We start from the raw sequence: 23,754 nt of genomic DNA, 5'->3' as shown, positions 1-23,754 counted from the left end.
GAAGTGCTCAAACTGGCCACTTCAAAGGGCCCTTCGGAATGAAGGATTTCGAAGGGTACAACTGATGGACACTTCGGGACCCCATGATCCTTTGCACAAGGAAGTTCTTTGACATCACAGAATGGGTACAGGAGGTTAGGAGTTCGATTTTACCTATAAATGTATGTATAGTTTTTTTCTATACTAGTGTAATATTTATACAAGTTAGATTTGGTACATTATTATGGTCAAAACGACATTGTATACTCCAACAAAAATACAGCTCCCTTTATCAGTCCATTTAAATGTTTCAAATACATAGACACAATATACAATATGGTGCGATAAACCAAAAATAAATAAATATATAAACTAATGTTAAACAAAAGGCACAGCTTTGCACAATCTACTCCTCCTTGATTGTTTCGTTAAGATGACGCAGAAGTGTGTTCCAAAAAAAGAGTTTTTTTGACCCCTACACCCTTCAACTCTTCGAAGCTCTCACTCCGGTGGGTAAACCCTTTGAAGGGATTAGGGCATAGGGACGAGCCTTTCCGAATGGAACGCAGGGAGTGTCTTCACTCGAGGTGCCATGACTGTCTACAAGGACGTTGACGTATTTCAAAAAACATGTCCGCCATCGGCCACCGTCCACCGATTTCTGCGCTTTTTCATGTGCGCAAACAATTGTGTATCGTGCAATTTTTCGCACACGCCCATGAAATTCGTACTTTAGTGAACTAGTTCCTAGGTTTTTGTCTCAATCTTGATAACTGTTAAAAATACTGGGTGAACTATCCGTATTATTATATAAAACAGCATAAATGCACAGTTTGAGAAATACTGCTGTGGTTCACACAAACATATGATATTTCTGACATTCACATGTTTATTTTTCACTTTCAGTGGATGTATTTGAGAAGTGCATGTAAAACTGAACTCAGTTGTTGATGTGATTGACGCTGGTGGGCGTGTCTTATCTTATCAAACTAAACTTGTTGACTGCTGCACATTCAAACAGGATCCTCTCCATTCATCATTATAACTGTTGATTTATTCACTCTGTTTCCTGTGTAATCTGAAATACAAAGAATATGAGAGACAGACATTAAACAGGTCAAGTCTGTAGTAGGGCTGCACGATTTATCGCAATTTTATCGCACGCGATTTGGCAAAAGCTGCAATTATTTTATGCGCAGCTTGTCAGAGCTGTACGGCTCTGTGATCAGTAGTAAATGTTTCTTTATCTGAAAGCCAGAGGGTGCTCTTGTGCAGAAACTGCAAATATGCCCTGCTGCCGAAGTAGAACACGCGTCATTTCAGGAAATCCCATACTATCGCTGTAGCTGAATAAACAGAAGATTGAAATGTTTTGATTGATTAAACATGACTGAAACGTTTTGATAATGAACACACGACTGCCTTATTCTGTGAAGCCACATCATCTCACAGAAGGACGCTCAACTGTCATTATGAAGTGAGTTTGGAGTAAAAACACGTTATTAAATGTTGTCTTTTGTTGGACAAGATGTTAATAAATGCGTCTCATGTCTGGAAAGATGCTTGACGCGTGTTGTTTTTTTATTTTTTGTCACTCTCAGTGCTTTCAGATGGATTAGCATTTGGAGCTATAGTTTATTGATAAGCCGCACATAAAAAAATAATCGCTGCTTTGCGATTTCATAATCGCACTAAGCCAAATCGTTTAAGTGCAATTTCAATGTTTTTTCTAATCGTCCGATTAATCGTGCAGCCCTAGTCTGTAGTCAGACATCAAAATTAATGACAAGAATTTATCACAAATTTTTAGTGAATAATGATCTACGCCTGAGTCTGTTCCTCACAAAAACTAAAACATGATTTTAATACTCTTGAGATTTAGTACACAAGTCACTTAGTCCTTTTTGAAGACTAACACTGAATGGTAGCATCTAATTTTGTTATTTAGAAAAGAACATGAAAGTTAGGTTTGGCACAACATGACAAATGATTATATAAATGATGACATTTTTCAAAGAAATCTCAAAAAGTAAGAGTATCATATTAAAAGAGTTGATATACTCACCACTGACAGTAACGCTAAATTCCCAGCAAATGTTCTCTCCGCTTCTGCTGCAGAACTTTAGTTGATAAACTCCAGTGTCGCTGGTTCTGGTGTTTTTGATGGTGAGAGATCCCGTTTGATGGTGCAGCTCCAGTCTGTCTCTGAATCTCTCATCATCACCGTATGAAGTCTTTTTTGAGTCTCCATTCATTCCAGTTGCTAGAGTTTTGGCTCCAAAGCTCCACTGTACCCTCTCTTCTCTTTCTATGTTAAAATCAGTGATTAGAATTAAACATTCTCCCATCATCACTGACATTGTCTTCGGACCGGATTCACCTGGAGAACAAACAGAGGAAGTTACTTGTACAGAGATAAAACACTGTCAGATTCAACTTGATATAGTCTACATTTACTCTATTTAATGAATAATGTTATTTAAAGGTATCATGTTGTTTCCAAAAATATATTGGCTGAATTGATCCATGGACCCCAATTTGAAAACCCATGTTTTGTAACATATACTATATTGCCGAAAGTATTGGGACACCCCTCCAAATCATTGAATTCAGGTGTTCCAATCACTTCCATGTCCACATTTGTGAAATTTCCTCACTACTAAATATTCCACGGTCAACTGTTAGTGATACCATAAAGCGGAAGCAATTGGGAACGTGTGTTAAACTATTCATTTGTCTGAAATGCTTAAAGCATTCTTATGTTTTGTAATTTGCGAATGATCTGTACTTTGTGTAGACCAGATTAATTGATAATCAGATTCGTTGCACATTACTGATAATTTTTTGGACATATTTACATATTTTATTTTGTTGCAAGAAGGAAACAAATATTGCTAAATTCTTTTGCAATAAAAAAAAATAATAATTAAAGTTTCCTTAAAATGAATGTGAAAGACTCACAACACATGAAAACTCTGAATTTCCTAGACAAGGTCCCTCTGCTGCTGATGATCTGTAGTTTATAAGGTCCATTTGTGATGTTTCTGATGGTCAAAGATCCAGTGTTCTTGTCCAGCTGCAGTTTGTCTCTGAATCTCTCGTCAGCATCAGTGTATGTCGTCTCTTTGGTCTCTCCAGTCAGTTGAGCTATGGGATTGTTTCCAAACCTCCACAGGATCAGATTATCTCTCTGTATTTCAGCATCAGGATTAAGAGTCACACTGTTTCCCTCCTTCCCTAATATCTTCAACACTGACACAGTTGTGACAGCAGCACAAAGAACAAAAGAAATACAGAGAGAAAGTTCCCATTACACAAGCGCGTGTACATGTGAACATCTGAGTGACAGTACCACAGGACTCTGTTTGAAATTAACACTACTGGCTTTCTTCTCACACCCCATCTCGGTTTGCTGCCTCAAAGACCATTCGGACTGGAAGAATGTCACATTTTCCAGGCTTACAGAGTTCTGCTCTAATAATAACTGAATGACGTACTCATGGTGCAATGATGTGATTATACGGTTCAGCAGGAGATTTTGAAACTTTAATCTTAGGGTGTGCTCACACATGGCAGGTTTGATTCAAACTCTGGTGTTAAAGTGGTGCATTTGAAAAAGTGAATGCTGCCATGCGAACCAAACAAGCAGACAGAGGCCCACACTTTCAGGGGTTCTTGGTCTGCTTCCAAATTAACTCTGGTGCAAATGAAATATGAATGCAACATGGACCAAAGGCATCTAAACAAACCAAAGACAGGACTCGATGTCACAAGATGTGACCCTACAGAGTACAGACTGATCAAACATACCTGGTTCTTTTCATCATAGTCACAATGTGGCCCGTTACAATCCAGTATAGATGTCAGAACGCCAGAGAACCAATCTAAAACTGTGAACACACCCTTGAGCTTCTGACGACTGTCTGAATGGAATCTGTACAGTTTGACTTGAGATACTCACCTTTGACAACAACATTGCATCTTCTGACTGTTGTCGCTTTGCTGGTGACGAGCTTCAGTGTATAGACTCCAGCGTGTTCAGTTGTGATATGTCTGATTGTCAGTGATCCAGTCTTCTCATCCAAGCCCAGTCTGTCTTTGAATTTCCCATCGGCAATGTCAAATGTAGAGATCTTTCCAATCCCTCCTTTGATTTCAGCTAGGAGAGAGTTTTCATCTCCAAAGATCCACAGTAACTGATCTTTTCTATGCACTACAGTATTGGTCCTCAGAGTGACAGTGTCTTCCTCCTTAGCTGATATTTTCTTCACTTTATATCATAGAGGCACACAGAAACAGAGAAATGAGGAGGTTATGTGACGTGAGTCAGTAAAGCTCATCCGAGGCTGTGTGTGTGTACTAGTATTGGTAAGAACAAACTGCAAACATACATCTGCACTGATGAGCCAAAACATTATGAACACTCACAGGTGAGGCAACTATCAGTGAACATCACCTAACAAGGCCACGTATTAAGGTCCGGGTTGATTAGGTGGTAAGCAAATAATCAGTTCTCATAATCAACATACTGGATGCAGGAGAAATGGACAGGAATAAAGATTTGAACCAAAATGAGGATTGTCAGAAATGGTGTTCAGCCTTACATTGTTCAAACCGGAGTCGACACTGATGGAGAGACTCAGGAAGAAGTTACAACTTTTAGAATGAAACTGGATGTTTCTGAATGGTTAGTTGCTGTGGAGTTGATTCAACTCATCCACTAGCATGTGCCATCACGTTAATCTTTTGTGTTGAATTGACCCTCGTTTGTGAAGCAGTCCGGCGTAAAATGACGGCATGACAACAACACTCTACTACAACAACTCAGCAGGGCAGATCCTGGTTAGTACCTGGATGGGAGACCTCCTGGGAAAACTAGGTTGCTGCTGGAAGAGGTGTTCGTGAGGCCAGCAGGGGGTGCTCACCCTGTGGTCTGTGTGGGTCCTAACACCCCAGTATAGTGATGGGGACACTATACTGACAAAAAGCACCGTCCTTCGGATGAGACGTTAAACCGAGGTCCTGACTCTCTGTGGTCATTAAAAATCCCAGGATGTCCTTCGAAAAGAGTAGGGGTGTAACCCCGACATCCTGGCCAATCTTGCCCATTGGCCTCTGTCCAGCATGGCCTCCTAATCATCCCCATACACTGATTGGCTTCATCACTCTGTCTCCTCTCTACCAATAAGCTGGTGTGTGGTGGGCGTACTGGCGCAATATGGCTGCCGTCGCATCATCCAGGTGGATGCTGCACATTGGTGGTGGTTGAGGAGATTCCCCCTTCAATATGTAAAGCGCTTTGAGTGCCCAGAAAAGCGCTATATAAATGTAAGGAATTATTATTATTATTAACTCTTCCCCTTCTCTAAAGCAGCCCAACATGGCCCCGCCCCCTTTGTTGTGTGTTCTCGGGGGTGGGGTTTATGTACATTTTTGGGTTAGTGATGTCACCACCAACATGGGAAGCAGGTCATTGTAGTCCCTACCAGCTGTTTGTTGTAGTCCTAAAACAAAGAATTCTTTAGAAGAAAATATCTTCCTTTGCATTGAACTTTAAGCGTTGTAACTTTGCAGATGTTGTTTATACTCAAACAGCAACATTACACACTAACTAAAGTTAAAAAAGTGAAATCATAGTCAGCAACACCCTTTTAACATCCAAGAAGGGACAAACCGCAAACCGGCAACAGGGTGTTGGGTGCCCAAGGCTCTTTGATGCACAAAGGCAATGATGGGTCTATCCCATCTGGTCCAAGCAAACAGAAAGTCTACTGTGGCACAAGTAACAAAATGTTAATGATGGTTATGGGAGGACTGTGTCACAATGCACAGTGCATCACACTCTGTTCTGTATGGGGCTGTGATCACTAATCAGAGTGTCTATGATTACCCTTGTCAAAAGCGCCAACAATGGCCATACAAGTGTCATTACTGGACCTTACACACCGACTTAAAGGGGCGCGTGAGCGAGCAACTGATTCTAGGGACTACAGTCTTTAGCATCCTTGTTAGCGTGCCCGCATCCCATGTCGGTGACCCGGGTTTGAGTCCCACTTGCATTAGGACCATAAGGGGTAACACTGGTGCTGTGACCTGGAAGGGGTGAGGTTTAGGGGAGTGAGTGTAACGGAGGCCAGCCAGTAGAAAGCTGTGCATGTAAACCTTACTCCCTGACCTCAAGAGGCACATTAGTGACTGATGCTAGGGGCTGTGGTCTTTAGCGTCCTTGTTAGCGAGCCTGCCTCCCATGCTGGTGACCCGGGTTTGAGTCCCACTTGGAGTGAGGTGGTTAGGACCAGAAGGGGTAACATTGGTGCTGTGACCTGGATTGGAGTGAGATTTAGTGGAGTGAGTGTAACGGAAGCTAGCTGGTAGAAAGCTGTGTGGGTAAACCTCACTCCCAAGAGGCAGATTAGTGAAAGATTGCTCGGTCCAGTGAGTCCTGTTTTCTTTTAAAGAAACGTGGACGGCAGTGTATGTGTATGCTGTTTATCTGGGGAAGTGATGGCATCAGGATACACTGCACTGAAGGGAGTGTGATGCTTGAGTCTGGACTGTCATGTGGACGGATATTTGACACGTGCCACCTAAACATTGTTGCAGACCAGGTACCACCCCTTCTTGACAATGGTGTTCCAGGTGGAAGCAACCCCTTTCAGCAGGATAATCACCTTGCCACACTGCATGCATTATTCAGGAATGGTCTGAGAAACATGATGAAAAGCTCAAGGTGTTGCCCTGGCCTTCAAATTCCCCAGATCTCAGTGCAACTGAGCATCTTTTGGGATGAGCTAGATCAACAAGTTCGATCCAAGGCAGCTCTACCTCGCAACCTACAGGGCATGAAGGATCAGCAGGGCTCTTGTAGAGTCCATCCCTTGGTGGGTTTTGGCAGCACGCGGTGGACCAAGAGCATAATATGATGCTTTTCCACTGCATGGTACAGTTCAGTACGGCCCACTTTTTGCCGCTTTTCCACTGCATGGTACGACTCGCTTAAATAGTACAACCTCGGTGGATGTTCCAAGCGTGCCGTACCGATACTAAATGTGACAGTAAACACTGCAAATCACTGATAGGTCAGAGAGAATTGTCTCTACCAGTGTCATTGGATTTGAGACACGAGACACCAAACCCGCTAGACTAAGGGTGCATTCACACTTGTCATGTTTGGTTCGATTAAAACGAACCCTGGTGCGATTGCTCGGTTAGTGCGGTTCATTTGAACATATGTGAACGCTGCCATCCGAACCCTGGTGCGCACCAAACAAGCTGACCGAGACCGCTGAAAAGATGGGTCTCTGTCCGCTTCCAAACGAACTCTGGTGCGGTTCGAATGATATATGAACGCAACACGGACCAAAGACATGTAAACGAACCAAAAACAGGAAGACGAGACCCTAAAAAGGACAGAATCCTCACGCATGTCGGTTTTTCTTGTCATAGTCGCGAGTAAGCCTATCACATGTATCAGACGCGCGTCTCCTCACAGCAGATCGTTTGTGTGACGGATGGATCCCTGTCGCTGTTTTGACTACTTTACACATTTTATAAGCTCTTCACTAGTTCCCAGCTGGCCAAAATACCATCACATGCACCGCTACGCAGACACAATGAGCGCATTTACCTCAGCAAACAGCATTGTTTGGGATGTTTGGTAAGTTCTGTCTCAAAATAGGCAATTCGTCATAAAATCCAACCAATAAGGTTGTGAATGTATCCCCATGCCTTAAGGTTCGGTATCTTTTGGTTCGGTGATAAAATTGCTAATCTGAACGCTAATCGGACCAGGACTAAATGTTTTTTTTTCTTCTTTGGTCCGGACCAAATGAACCAAGCGAACCGAACTACAAATGTGAATGCACCCTTAAACAGTCAGTAACGGTCACCGCAGTATTATTTGTTTGCATGACTTTTTTTAAAAGACTTGCTTTAAACGACTGTTGCACGCAACTTGGAAAAATAAATGGCTGTGTTGTGGTCAGTAGACGAGGTGCAGAATCGTTGGTTGCCGAGGAGCAGATCCACGACAGTAATAGACAGTTTACAATCAGTCTATAATCCCACCTACTCTGAAGCAGTACTAAACTGCAGTGGAAAAGCAAATTGGAAGTAAAGCGAGCCAAGCCGTGCTGAAACCACACAGTGGAAAAGCGCCATTAGGCAGGTGCTCATAATGTTTTGGCTCATTGATGGATGTGTGTGCATTATTTACAGTATGAATAACTGGCCAGTGCATTTCAATGCATCATCACATAAAAATAAAGACAAATACTCACAATTCACAGCAACTTTGAATCTCTTGTTTGTGGTTCCTCTGCTGCTGCTGCTCATCTGTAGTTTATAAAGTCCAGAGTGTTCAGTTCTCGCGCTGTTGATGGTCAGTGATCCAGTCCTCTTGTCCAGCTTCAGTCTGTCTCTGAATCTCCCATCAGTACCTTCATACGTTTCTCTGGTCTTTCCAGTCATTTGAGCGATGAGAGTGTCTTCATATCCAAATGTCCACACGATCAGATCATCTTTCTGTACTTCAGTGTCAGGGTATAAAGTGACCGATTCTCCCTCCACCGCTGATCTCATCACGACTTTATTTGTGACAGAAGCACATAGAAAGAGAGAAATACAAAGAAAATGTCATTACAGCAAGTGTGCATGCTGTTTTTATCCGTGATATATAATCTTGGAGGTTATACTGTACTGTATTATGCACATATACTGTATTAACCCTGCTTAATGACACAATGAACATATACAAAAGATGTATTTTCTTTATGATCAATAATACAATTCATGGAAAGATGGCAAAACTAAAATGTATTAAACATACACATAATAACTGAGAAAATATGTCATTAATAGCCATAAAATAAGTAAATTAGCCAATTTTGTTTAAATGAAGGATTGCAGAAATGAGTACCCCCTAGATTTAATTCAACAAATGTATAATATTCTATCACTTAATATGCCCTCTATAATTTTGAATATACTGCTCTGACCCTTCTTGGCACGGAGTGTACAAGTTCATAACAAATTGTCACATTTGTCCTGTTTAACTCCTGGATGATGAGCTCCTTAAATGCCCTGATCTTTAATGGGGAGTGTTGCTCAACCCGTCTCTACAGAATCCCCCACATCCTCATTGTCATGTTAAAAAAATGACCAACAATACAGGGAATGAGGAAAGGGTAACATGTTCTGTTTCAGGTTTGTGTATTACATCACACAGCGGGGTGTGAATTCATGACAGCATTGATAAAGCACAACTCCCTCACACCTTCAGCACTCATACATCCCTATATAAGATCCCTATATAAGAACCAAGCACTTCTCGCTGTACTCCTCCTCTAGCAACACCAGAGCATTTTGGATTCTGTTAGATCCAAAATAATTGATTTGGTCTCATGAGATCAGAGTATTGATTCCCAGAATCTCTTTTTTGTAAATATGGGCTTTGGAAATGGCTAACTGACTTTATTGTGCTTTGGCTACAGTAGGTAGTTCCAGTGAGAACAACAACCATGCTTGTCATTTCTGCAGGCTGGATCTTACTCTGTGAGATAAGTCTCTCTTTTCTTAGCTTTTGCTGGCTCTGAGTCATTCTGGGACACATTTCTCCTGCTCTGTCCATTGTTTTTGAATTTCTGTGTTACTTTTGCTATATTTGCACAATTAAATGAATGATTTGGTATTCCTCTTTTACCACTGTCCTCTTTTGTGCTAAGAAATAAGTCTCCTGACAGTTTGACATGCTTCTTTGGTAACTGATTAAACAGACTTGGTGTACTCATTTATGCTGTGCACTGTATTTTAGTCACATGAGTTTGCAGAAGAACTAGGAAATGGAAACAGGATACTGTGCAAGGAGTGTGCATCCGCTTCACATAAGCAACTTTGACAAACCCTGATATTTTAAACTGAGTGACCTGAGACAGAGATTGACCGATGCATGACTAGATGATTGATAAAGAACAAGTAATTTCTTTACAATACTGAGTGAAGAGGCTGCAGCATTCTCCCCTAAAAGTGATTGGGCACACCAAACGGTAAGTCGTAGAGACTTGAACAAAACTGCCAAAACAACCGATGAGGGCAGAGCCACTTTTACTAAAATGGCTATAACTAAAGAATGAAATGAGACATTTGCACCAAGATTGGGACACGTGTGTAGGGGCTCAATCTTTGGTCATGATAAAAAAATAATTTCGATTGGACAATAGGTGGCACTATAACTCGAAAAAAAAAACATGAAAACAGCTGTAACTATGCAACCGTTTAGCTGATCGACTTGAAATTTGGCATGCAGTGTCTTGGTCCAAGGGGGCATGACGGTACATGAGGACATTGGCGTATCTCAAAAAACATGGCCGCCATCGGCCAATGAATTTTGAGCACCTATCAGACAAGGTTAATGGAGGCCAATTGGGATGAAACTGGGCGGTGGGCATGTTTGACTCATGGTCCTAGAGGTCTGTAAAAATTTTGAAAGAAATCAGCCACTAGTTGGCGCTAATGAGTTTTACGCCTCTGTAATCATGTGGTGTTTCACAGATCCACACAATATGCATATCATTTGAATTAGTCCTAGGTTTTTCATCCGATCGGAACAAAACCAGAACTTTACCCTTTGGGTCGCTATAACAGGGTCATTTAGAAAATGGGCGTGGCAAAATCTACAGAAAAAAAGCCTATAAAGCCTAAATGAAAACTCAGAACTCAATGAAGTGAGCACATGCAACATATGACTCTAAAGAAGCATGCCAATATTTATGGAGATTGGACCATAGGTGGCGCTATAACTGTTAGAAAGCTTTATAAAACATGTTTTTAATGGTTTTGGATGAAAATGTATATAACTTTGGGTGTGGTCAACTTATTTTCACATCCTTAGACTTCTGAAACCTTGCCAAATCCAATGATACCAGACTTGCCAGGTTTGGGCTCATGGTTTGTGCAACGTTGTGATTTAGTGCTAAAAAACTTTTGCGAATATCTTCAAAACCGTTGGTCTGATTGAGATGAAACCAGCATACTAAACACGGAACCCAAGCTGGTTAACTAAGTGTTTCAACACTAATGACAAATTTTGATAGGAAGTGGCATTTTTTATGCTCTCATATATATAAGTATCTATAAGTTCAAAACGAAATGAGATATTTTCACCAAAATTAACATGCATATGTATGGACACACTCTGAGGACACCCCAAAAGTGGTGGAGATTGGGCAATAGGTGGCACTATAACTGTCAAAAAACCTTTAAAAACCATATTTTTCCTCACTAAATTGCCTGTATTGCCTGTAAATGGTCTTTTCCATCTATGATCTAAGTGTTTACATGCTTGCTAAATAAAATATAATACCTTTTTATGTGCTTAAAGGCCTTAAATGCTTGAACCCTAATAAATGCTGCTTGCAGCTTTATAATACTTGAGATACTCACCTCTGACAGTCACAATGAATCTCTGGAACAAGGTTCCTCTGCCGCTGCTGATCTGTAGTTCATAGACTCCAATGTGTTCAGCTGTGATGTTTGAGATGGTGAGAAATCCAGTCGTCTTGTCCAGCCTCAGTCTGTCCCTGAATCTCCTATTAGGACCATCATATGTTGCGATCTCAGTGGTCTCACTTTTAGTTTCAGCTATTAGAGAGTCTTGAGGTCCAAACGTCCACAGGATCTGATCATCTCTCTGTATTTCAGCATCAGTCTTGAGAATGGCAGAATCTCCCTCCTTTACTGATACTGTCCTCTCTTCAACTGTCACAGCAGTGGGTAAAAATACACGATTGTAAGTGAACGAGCAAATGGACACGTCAGTAATGATGAGAAGATATAATCGATAACCATTTACAGTAATATTGTGTCTTTATATTAGTTAAACTCTTGCTATAGAAATTGAAATACTCACATGTTTTACTTGTTAGTTGTTCAGAGGCTGCCTCTTCATCTGTCACAACACCATCTACAAATTCTGATAATTAGAATAATAATCATTAATGTACATTAACAAGCAATATTTATTTCTTGTTTAAAGTTTATGTAAACATTATAAATATTCGCTTAGGCAGTAGAGAAGGATATTTCCACCATACTGTTAATACTTCTTCATTACTTAAAATAAAAAAATAATTTAGTTTACCCAAAAATGAAAATTTAATTTTTTTTTTTTGAAAATTCTTACTTGCCCTCATGTCAAAAAACCTTTTTTGTTCTGTGAAACATTGCAAAAACCAATATACTCATATATCGAGCAAATATATAAAATAGGAGGCAGGAGTGTGTGTGAGTGGCATGAACTGGACCCTGAAAATGAGCAGAACTAACGCTAAAGTCCCTGATATACTTCAAATGAAATCGAAGAGCGAACTGATGTGACGTCATTTCGAACAAATGAAACAGATGAAAGTAACATGAGGGCAAATAACTAATAAATCTATTCAACTATTCATTTAAAGCTGGAGAAAGTGATTTCTCAGAAACACTGTTGATGTTTGAAATCGACATCCAATAGCAAATATTCACAAAATTGTTTGGTCGTGTGTTGATTTCAATTTCCAACAGCATTTCTCAGAAATCACTTTACTGTACCTTTAAATATGAATACCGACAAATAAAGAAGCGATAGTCACCTCTGTCAGTAAAAAACTAAAGCATTGAAGCATAAAAGACATCTTCAGAGTTTCTGTGTTAAAGTCTGAAAAAATAAGCATACGAGCAAATTTTCTCAAGCTTACATTTAGTTCTGTGAGCTTCAATAGCAGACGAACAAACATTACTGTGGGTTAAACATGCTCGACTCCTAAAACATAAATGCAGTTGATTAGTATATTAATGCCATGCATCTCAATACTGGAATAAATGTATAATCACACACTCCATTAATTACTGCACCAAAACAATTACAAGCAGAACTTGTGGTAAAATAAAAAGTAAAAATACTAAATATGGAAACTCAACATTTTCTCTTGCTGCAGTAATACTCACCCGTTTCTGACTGTCGTTCAGAGACCTCGGCTTCTTGTCAGCACAGAAAAACAGGAGATCATTAGCAGATCATTTCATCATTATAAAAACAACCAATGCCAATTATCATCAATCATTATGATACTATTATGGTGCTTTTTTAATTTTTGACAGAAATGGTTTCTATGAACTTTTAATATGGAAACCGCATTATACGTTTAAACTTTTGTAGCACATGCAATAAGGCTTGTTTTTCTCATTATATGAGATGTAATACTTACCCAATAAACGTTTTAGATCACAGATTCTGTGTCGATAGTAAAAAACAGCAGCAACAGCAGAAAACACCAACAGAACAACAACAGCTATTCCTGCTTTAGCACCTGGAGATGGACCTTCTGTCAGAACTGGAGACGGACCTGGATCAGGAACAGATAAAGACAGACAGTCATTAGTGTGAATGAGTCTGATCTATAACAAACTCTATAAACATCAGCTCTATAACCTGACTGTATGACATCACTGTACATTCATTTTTAGTTCATAATTTGAGCCCTATAATGTGACATCATCTGAATTATTCAGTCATTACTTTAAAACTAAAGTTTCTCACCAATGATGGTGAAAATTAACAGGTTTGTAAATATTAACTCTAGTGGAATGAAACCAAACAAGATATCGTACTGTACTGTGTGTGAAATGTTCAGTTTCTGTTCTGAGTTTCAGTCATGTGATCACCTGCGGCCCAATCACAGCTGAGATTACATTCAGATCAACAGCATGAGTGTGATACTGTGATACTGTTATGAAGAACAAACTTGAAAACAACTTATTCAAATAATAAAAGTGTCCTCACCAGAGACAGTCACAGTGAATCTCTTATATGAGAGCCCTTCAGTGCTGTGATCGATCTGTGCTTCATAATCTCCAGAGTCTGTGATTCTCATGTTGTTGATGGTCAGAGATCCAGTCTGATGATCCAGCTTCAGTCTGTCTCCGAATCTCTCAGTGTCTTTGAGGGGATATGAGATCTTCTTGTCATTTTCATACATTACAGCAATGACCTTCTCATCATCTCCAAACATCCACTGTATCCTATTAATTCTATGCATTTCAGTAACACCAGTGTCTAGAGTGACAGAATCTCCCTCCATCACTGACACTCTCTTCACTCCATCTCCATCAGCTCCAAACACTGCAGAACAAACACAAACAGTCAATCTGAGATTAAACTCATAAACACTGCTGGTAATGCAATAGTGAACAAATTGAACGCATAATTTACTCTTGTCCAATAAACACAATCTGAACTCTTCAGCTGTAAATAAAGAACAGACAGACTTACTGAAAGTAAGTCCTGTATCTGATCTAGAATTTACAGATTTACATTTATTCATTTATCAGACACTTTTATTCAAAGTTACTCATTCAGAGACGTGCTGCGATTTAATGATCCACAGATGTTTCAGAAAGAACCAAAAGGGTAGACTGGAGTAGGTTTTGTGCAACTTTGTTTTTATATTTCATTTTTACCACAATCGTTGCCAGTAATTACAGACCGGGAAATAAATTTTGTTCATGCACTGAAAATAAAGTTCATCATCCTTTTATTTGTGTCTTCCTTGTTGTTTCTTTGAAAAAAAATGTAGAAATAAAACCAACTAAATTCCCAGTAGTGATGTACAGTGGCATGAAAAAGTATGTGAACCACTTGCAGAATCTGTGAAAATGTGAATAATTTTAATAAAATAAGAGAGATCATACAAAATGCATGTTATTTTTTATTTAGTACTGTCCTGAGTAAGATACTTTACATAAAATATGTTTGCATTTAGTTCACAAGACAAAACAATAGCTGAATTTATTAAAATAACCCCATTCATAAGCATGTGAACCATTGATTCTCAATACTGTGTGTGGTTACCTGATGATCCACGACTGTTTTTGTGTTTTGTGATGGTTGTTCATGAGTCTCTTGTTTGTCCTGAGCAGTTAAACTGAGCTCTGTTCTTCAGAAAAATCCTCCAGGTCCCAAAATTTCCGTTAAGATGTTATTGTCAGTGTGTGGTGTGGAGAATTGGCCGAAGAAGAGAAGAAAAGGTTTTGAAAAATGTTCGGGAATCAGTCGAATTGTTAATTTTAGTGCGGTAGTATGTGGTTTTAGCATTGGAGACATCAGTAGAGAAAGAAGAAAGGAGTGACTGATATAAGCTAAGGTCAGTAGGATCTTTAGATTTGCACCACTTCCTCTCTGCAGCCCTGAGTCTCGATCGATGCTCACGGAGAACATCAGAGAGCCAGGGGACAGCGGAGGTGGCGCGGGCTGGTCTGGTTAAAAGGGGGCAGAGGTCATCTAAGCAAGATGTTTGAGTGGTGCAGAGAGTGTCAGTAGCAGTGTTAGTGTCCAGTGATGAGAACTGGTTAGGGTGAGGAAGTGTGGATGAGACCAGAGAGGATAGGCGGGATGGTGAGAGGGAGCATAGGTTTTGCCGAAAAGTAACGTGGTGGAGTGAGAGTTGGATTAGGGGTCAGGTTGAGATTAAAAGTGATGAGAAAGTGGTCTGAGGTGTGTAGTGGAGTAACCAGTGCATTGTCAGTGGAGCCACAGCGTGTGTAGATGAGGTCCAATTGGTTGCCTGATTTGTGGGTAGCTGAGGTAGCCACTCGCTTGAGATCAAATGAGGCAAGCAGAGTGTGGAAGTCAGCAGCCTGAGGTTTGTCTAGATTAGGGTGACCACCCGTCCCGGTTTGCGTTGCACTGCACAGCATTTTAACTCCTTGTCCCGCACGTCGCATATTGAGAAAATGTCCCGCATTTTCATCAGTCTGTTCCATAGACTGTGGTCTGTTCCGACGAGCATACAGCAGCCTGCTGGAGCAATTGTGTAGTGATCATGTTCTCCAACAGAGGGGGCTGTGCAGCTACACTTGGTCGCGCGCGCGCCGCTACTTCATGAGGAACGTAATCTGGATCTGGACCAGAGCAAAGCGCCATTATCGTCAAATATCAAAATAAACATCGTTATCAGTTTCAAGGTTAGTAACATACTAACAATTCAAACTGTTTGTATGTTTTATTACTGGGCCTCAACAGGGTGCGAGATTGTTTTGCACAATTTTAAACGTCCACAAAAGTTCCGCAGTCATAACGCAGCAATTTCCACACACACGTCTTAACTACCTTAAGGTACACTCAGATATGAATAAATAAAAAATAAAATAATACACATACTTTTTGCTTAAAATAAGTCTAAAATGCAAAATAATAGTTAAAATTAGCTAAAAGTTGAAACAGTTGTAGCCTAATTTCTGTACAGTAGCTAAAAACAGCATGTGAAAATTAAAATATTAAATTCAATAATGTTAAAACATATTTGTTAAATATTATAATAATATAATATAATAATCTTCTTATAGGCTTATTTATGTTTTATTTTTGAAATGTAATATGTTTTTGTAAATTCATACGAATGTTAGGCTATAACAGTATTGTTTAGAACTGCTTTTACAGTGGTTACTATTAATCGTGTAAAAGTTTTTTTGGTTGTATTTAAACCAGAGCAAAAATCCTAATAATAAAACTAAATCATAATTATTCATGTAATAATAGCCTATAAGGAACCCACAACAATTAAAAACAAAAACATTAAAAAATGTATTGTCCCTGTTTTTTAAATAGATCATAACAAATGAGATTTTTGTTCACCTAAAATAGGAAATGTCCCTAGTTTTCATTTCAGAAATCTGGTCACCTAATTCAAAAATAGTTATCTGCATGATGCCTGCTGCCTTTAGGGTCAGTGATATTTAATTTAAATGACATGTAAAATAAAGACATACATTATGTAATGGTGTTTTTTGGAAGGGACTAAAGAACAACGTATTTTTATCAGCTGAAAGGCAGAATACAAATGTTGTTATTAAGTTAGATAGACATTATATAACAGCTTCAGGTTATGTTTTAGTGTTGGAAACATGTCCCACATTGTCCCACACAAACTTAGTAATCGTCCCACATTTGGTTTGTTTGATGGTGGTCACCCTAGTCTAGATGGATGTTGAAATCTCCAAGTACTAGCAGAGGAGTACCATCCTCAGGGAAGGATGAGAGTAACACATCCAACTCCTCCAAGAAGTTACCTAGCTGACCTGGGGGACGAATAAACAACTACAACATGGATTTTAGCAGGGTAGGTGATGGTAATTGCATGCGATTCAAATGAGCCATTGTCACAGAGAGATGGTAAAGGATTGAACTTCCATTCACTGGACATAAGCAGACCAGTACCACCACCCCTCCCAATCTGGCGTGAGGTGTGAGAGATTAGAGGAGAGGGCTGCTGGTGTGGCAGTGTCCTCTGGTTTGATCCATGTCTCAGTCAGAGCCATAAGATGGAGATCTGAATAAGTAGCAATAGCTGTGATGAAGTCTGCTTTGTTTACAGCAGATTGACAGTTCCACACAAGGGCTGCCGCGGTAGACCTCAGAGTTTATACCAACTTGTTACAACGTTAGTTAGTTCAGCAGGCCACGCCTTACTTGCTCATAAGCGAAACGAGAACAAACGCGATTTGCCACGTGAAGTCAGTAAACAAACAAACTAGCAGTTACACAGCACTAAAATCAAACTAGAAACAACACAAAAACACTTACAGTGCGCAGATCCTCCTGTAGCTTGAATTATTCTCTCGTCAGGTGACCACACACAGTATTGAGAATCAGTGGTTCACATGCTTATGAATGGGGTTATTTTAATAAATTCAGCTATTGTTTTGTCTCGTGAACTAAATGCAAACATCTTTTATGTAAAATATCTTACGCAGGACAGTACTAAAAAAAAATAACATGCATTTTGTATGATCTCTCTTATTTTATTAAAATTATTCACATTTTCACAGATTCTGCAAGTGGTTCACATACTTTTTCATGCCACTGTATGTCCTGATTGCAGTTTGCGGTCTGGAAAGCATTTGGCAGATTTATGGCACCAGGATAGAAAATGTACTTTTCCAGTCCAAATGCAATTTCAATTAATGGGTGGAACAGCCTACGCATGATTTTGAGTTGGAAAATGGAAGAAAAAATGATTGAATGTTAATAAACCCCCCTTGTTTTACACCAGTTTAAGTACTGAGAAAAAAACACATCGCAGAGGAAGATGGCTTCACTTACAGTCATTGTTGAGATGTGATATTTCATCACCGTTTTATGATATAAATTAAAAAGACAGGAAGACCCCAAAGGTCAGAGGTGTAAAGTACTTGAGTAATTTTACTTGATTACTGTACTTAAGTATTATTTTTGGGGATTTTTACTTTACTTGAGTACATTTAAAAATCAATACTTTTACTTTTACTTGATTACATTTTTTGAGAAAAAAAGAGTACTTTTTACTCCTTACAATTTTATTTACAGTCAAAAAGTACTTATTTTTTGGAGATCACTTCATTCTATTTTCTTTTGCTATTACCAAACCAATTGAATTGCGCTGATGACCAGTTTAATTTAAAGGTTATTTATTCAATGAGATTCATTTTCACATTCCATGGAATTGGTCAGACATGTTCATTGGTACTTTGGAAGTGACGTCATGTTGCATCAATTACCACAATGCACAGCACCTTGACCTCAAAGAATATACACTAACAAGAAGCGACACTCAACAGAATGTTCCATTGCAACACCTGCGCCAGCAGCGGCCTTGCATTTCCGCCATTTTGGGGTGAAGGCGACTTGGCAGTACACTAGTTTCTATGGCAATATCAGCTGCTTTGTTTAAAAAAAAAAAAAAAACTTTTTTGCTCTCAGTCAGTTTGGGTTAAAACTCTTTAAAAGATCTAGTATTAGTATTAGACTTATAAACACTGAATTAATACCGACATATGAAATTGAAATTATGACATGCATCAGAAAAATTGGGAATGTTGGACAATAAATATATGAATATAACGGCTTGATTTTGCAGTGTTGTCTAATGTCCATTGAAGCAAAAGTGTCCAAAAGTGGGAATTATGCGATAATGGACACAGCAGATCATAAGATCATTATGTTTGTAGCGTGATCCATTAAAACGTACAATATAGCTTATTTCAGTTCAGATCTAGATATTATTATTATTACTCCACTAGGTCTGAAATATATTGTTCGCTGCAAACATGATGATCTTAAATTAATTAATTATTAATTTACTATTAATAAATGTGTAAAGTTTCATAAAATGAAAATGCTCAATAAAGTAGGCTATCTGCGTTACCTCAGATGGATGAATGGTTGGATTCCACAACTGGTAAAATAAAACATATGTAAGACAATACAATATTTACTGTAGGATCATACAATTTACTGGTGACTTAATTTAAAAAACTGTTCTACTGTGCTTCTGATTTGGCAGTGAAATTCACCGATTTTGGGTGCATAAGATGTGAAGGATTCAATGGTCCAGTTAGTATTTTCACCCCATAATGGTGGCCGCGCTACCGGAGCGCCATCTAGTGACTGTTGCCTAAAAAGTATCAGAGTGTCACCTCTTAGGTTCTAAGCTCTTTGTTGACCAGGAAATTACAGTGGGTACGGAAAGTATTCAGACCCCCTTAAATTTTTCACTCTTTGTTATATTGCAGCCATTTGCTAAAATCATTTAAGTTCATTTTTTTCCTCATTAATGTACACACAGCACCCCATATTGACAGAAAAACACAGAATTGTTGACATTTTTGCAGATTTATTAAAAAAGAAAAATTGAAATATCACATGGTCCTGAGTATTCAGACCCTTTGCTGTGATACTCTTATATTTAACTCAGGTGCTGTCCATTTCTTCTGATCATCCTTGAGATGGTTCTACACCTTCATTTGAGTCCAGCTGTGTTTGATTATACTGATTGGACTTGATTAGGAAAGCCACACACCTGTCTATGTAAGACCTTACAGCTCACAGTGCATGTCAGAGCAAATGAGAATCATGAGGTCAAAGGAACTGCCTGAAGAGCTCAGAGACAGAATTGTGGCAAGGCACAGATCTGGCCAAGGTTACAAAAACATTTCTGCTGCACTTAAGGTTCCTAAGAGCACAGTGGCCTCCATAATCCTTAAATGGAAGACGTATGGGACGACCAGAACCCTTCCTAGAGCTGGCCGTCCGGCCAAACTGAGCTATCGGGGGAGAATAGCCTTGGTGAGAAAGGTAAAGAAGAACCCAAAGATCACTGCGGCTGAGCTCCAGAGATGCAGTCGGGAGATGGGAGAAAGTTGTAGAAAGTCAACATCACTGCAGCCCTCCACCAGTCGGGGCTTTATGGCAGAGTGGCCCGACGGAAGCCTCTCCTCAGTGCAAGACACATGAAAGCCTGCATGGAGTTTGCACCTGAAAAAAACACCTGAAGGACTCAAAGATGGTGAGAAATAAGATTCTCTGGTCTGATGAGACCAAGATAGAACTTTTTGGCCTTAATTCTAAGCGGTATGTGTGGAGAAAACCAGGCACTGCTCATCACCTGTCCAATACAGTCCCAACAGTGAAGCATGGTGGTGGCAGCATCATGCTGTGGGGGTGTTTTTCAGCTGCAGGGACAGGACGACTGGTTGCAATCGAGGGAAAGATGAATGAGGTCAAGTACAGGGATATCCTGGACGAAAACCTTCTCCAGAGTGCTCAGGACCTCAGACTGGGCTGAAGGTTTACCTTCCAACAAGACAATGACCCTAAGCACACAGCTAAAATAACGAAGGAGTGGCTTCACAACAACTCCGTGACTGTTCTTGAATGGCCCAGCCAGAGCCCTGACTTAAACCCAATTGAGCATCTCTGGAGAGACCTAAAAATGGCTGTCCACCAACGTTTACCATCCAACCTGACAGAACTGGAGAGGATCTGCAAGGAGGAATGGCAGAGTATCCCCAAATCCAGGTGTGAAAAACTTGTTGCATCTTTCCCAAAAAGACTCATGGCTGTATTAGATCAAAAGGGTGCTTCTACTAAATACTGAGCAAAGGGTCTGAATACTGTAACATCCTGACTGATACTGTATGTCCTAAAAGTGACACCGTAGCCCTCCGGAAAATCTCGCATCCCGCGAGATTAGAGAGAGTGAGGCTAATAAAAGTAATAATAAATAATATTACTAATAAATAATAATAATTGCAAAGGGGACGCGATTAAAACTCTATAAGTACATAAATGTATCAAATAACCATTCAGAGACGTCCTGCTCCATTCTCAATTGTGTTTCTTCTGCCGGAGTCTCTTCATCATCTGGGTCTGATTCCGGTTCAAACATGTACGGCTGAATGCCATACAAAACAGCGGGTCTCTCACTCTCAGCCATTCTGCTTCTACCCTCTGTTTATTGCCATAGGTATGCAAGTTACACCCTCATCCAAAGGCAGGGCGGGGATATGCAGCTCATTTATATTTAAGGTGGTACACACCAAAACAGCTCTTTTTAAAACAGGCCCCAAAAATGACATTTTCAAATGGTTATAATAAATTAACTGTGGGGTATTTTGTGCTGAAACTTCACAAATACATTCTGGGGACACCCAAGACCAATATTACATCTTGTAAAAAGGGGCATAATAGGTGCCCTTTAAACCAGACACAGGCAGAGAGCTCGCGGTGAAAATTGAGGCGTGTCACGAACACCAACCATACAGGTAAAGGCAAAAGTTTGTAAAAACCAGGAAAACAGTCCAGTAATGTTTATGTTTGATGATTTTGTATCCAAAATGGGGGAAAAAACACAAGAGAAAACGATGATTGATGTTGATAGTGATGGAGGAGACTGAAATAATGGTGATGGATTTGATCAAAACAAATAATCCAGACATATGGGTCAAGACAGCAACATGTTGTAGTTAGTAGAAAAAACGAGTCCAAAACATACAGACAACCAGCAACAAGGACAGGATGGTGATACACAGCTTGCAAATGGTTAGCAAACAGGAAAGAAAAAAAAAACAGTGAACACTGACGATGAGAAGCGGCAGCCACAGTGCGCACGGCGTTCTCTCACCGGAACCGGAGAGAGTTCTGACATTAAGAACACAAATTAAGATATTTTTGATGAAATCCGATGGCTCAGTGAGGCCTGCATTAACAGCAATGGTACTTCCTCTCTCAAGATCCATTAATGTACTAAAAACATATTTAAATCAGTTCATGTGAGTACAGTGGATCTAGCTTAATGTTATGAAGCATCGATAATACTTTTTGTGCACTAAAAAAACAAAATAACTTTTCAAAAAATATAGTGATTGGCGATTTCAAAACACTGCTTCATGAAGATTTACAAATCTTTTCTTTTGAATCAGTGGTTCGGATCGCGTATCAAACTGCTGAAATCATGTGACTTTTGGCGCTCTGAACCACTGATTCAAATCAAAGGATTCATAAAGATTCAAAGCTTCATGAAGCAGTGTTTTGAAATCACCCGTCACTAGATATTGTTGAAAAGTTATTTTGCTTTTTGGTGCACAAAAAGTATTCTCATCGCTTTATTATACGTATTAAGGTTGAACCACTGCAGTCACATGTTTTAACTGTTTTAAATGTGTTTTTAGTAGTTTTCTGTGCACTGAAAAAGGAAGTGCTGTCAACGCAGGCCTCACTGAGCCATCGGATTTCATCAACAATATCTTAATTTGTGTTCTGAAGATGAACGAAGGTCTTACGGGTGTGGAACGACATGAGGGTGAGTAATTAATGATAGAACTTTCATTTTTGGGAGAACTAACCCTTTAAACTAAAGTGAAAGTAAAATTGAAACTAAAACGAAAGGGAATTTTCAAAACAAAGGCTCTATCCTAAAAAGTCAAAATGAAAACTAAAAGAACTAACATTTTCCAGAACACTAAACTTAAAACTATCATGCACAACTAGATTACATTTTCAGTTTTAATTTTCAATACTTTGACTCGCACATCACTTATGCAGCTATTTTTTATTTTAATGTTTCTACATATTGCACATAATCACAGTTATGAAGAAACAATAAACAAGGCTTTATTATTCCATAACAGTTTTAAAATGACTCACACCCGGAGCGGTGGGCAGATATTATACTGTTGCTCAACAACAACTGCTCAGTCATTTCCTGCTGCTACTGGAATCCAACCAGCAACCTCTCGAACCATTAACACATTTACTGGTATTAGATCATTTAATAGAGCACACATTCAATATAACATCTGCAGCTGCGTTGTAAAATATGTTCTATGTATGTTTTGAGATTTAAGAAAAGTGGGGATTAAACTCCATCACCTGACTTGAATGAACATTAGGCTAAAGCGGTTTCATAAAACATAATGGAAGTTTAGACAATCCCACTTGATCCACGTTTACCAGATCTGGTATATATGGGGCTTGAGATCAACACTCACTCTTTTTCCAGCTATGCTCTGCTCCTGCTCCTCGTCCAGCTAAAAATAATCTCTCACCACTAAATGAAAGCTTAAAATGAAGGTCTGATTATTGTCCATTGTTTTTGAATTCCTACGTTACTTTTGCTATATATTCACACTAAAAGAATGCTTTGGTACTTCCCTGTCCTCTTTTGAGCTAAGAATAATTCTCCTGACGGTTCATAGTTTTCGGCATTAATTCTGAATGAGTGATTCAGTGGGCAATAAAACGCTTTTAATTGTCACTTCTCTTTAAATGTTTTGCTTCAATATACTTACTTGTTGATCAAAAATTGCCTTAAATCTACACCAGAAAAACTTTATTTCATTTTGTTTAGTAACTTTCAGGAGATTGTACACATTTTTGCAACACATTTTATTACTTTGATAGGAAAATCTTATTTTCCTGAATAATTT

The 23,754-nt window shown here is 39.3% G+C and overlaps 1 protein-coding gene across 2 annotated transcripts in view; it reads right to left on the bottom strand.

Annotated features, from left to right (window-relative positions):
* Positions 1–560: 560 nt before the first annotated feature.
* Positions 561–23,754, bottom strand: part of LOC125272997 — a 34,361-nt gene continuing 11,167 nt past the window's right edge. The window contains exons 2-11 of one of the 2 annotated variants that reach the window (XM_048198212.1): positions 13,796–14,134; positions 13,221–13,358; positions 12,961–12,993; positions 11,885–11,947; positions 11,419–11,733; positions 8,259–8,564; positions 3,941–4,249; positions 2,941–3,231; positions 2,045–2,359; positions 561–1,057 (exon numbers count right to left, since the gene is read on the bottom strand). In XM_048198212.1, coding sequence (XP_048054169.1) covers positions 993–1,057; positions 2,045–2,359; positions 2,941–3,231; positions 3,941–4,249; positions 8,259–8,564; positions 11,419–11,733; positions 11,885–11,947; positions 12,961–12,993; positions 13,221–13,358; positions 13,796–14,134 — 2,174 coding nt within the window. In that variant the 3' untranslated portion in view covers positions 561–992. The remainder of the gene's footprint in view (positions 1,058–2,044; positions 2,360–2,940; positions 3,232–3,940; positions 4,250–8,258; positions 8,565–11,418; positions 11,734–11,884; positions 11,948–12,960; positions 12,994–13,220; positions 13,359–13,795; positions 14,135–23,754) is intronic. The other variant, XM_048198213.1, reaches the window with a different exon arrangement.

This window comes from Megalobrama amblycephala, linkage group LG7 (genome assembly GCF_018812025.1).
Source record: "Megalobrama amblycephala isolate DHTTF-2021 linkage group LG7, ASM1881202v1, whole genome shotgun sequence".
NCBI lineage: Eukaryota > Metazoa > Chordata > Actinopteri > Cypriniformes > Xenocyprididae > Megalobrama > Megalobrama amblycephala.
This window is presented reverse-complemented; position numbering and strand designations above follow the sequence as displayed.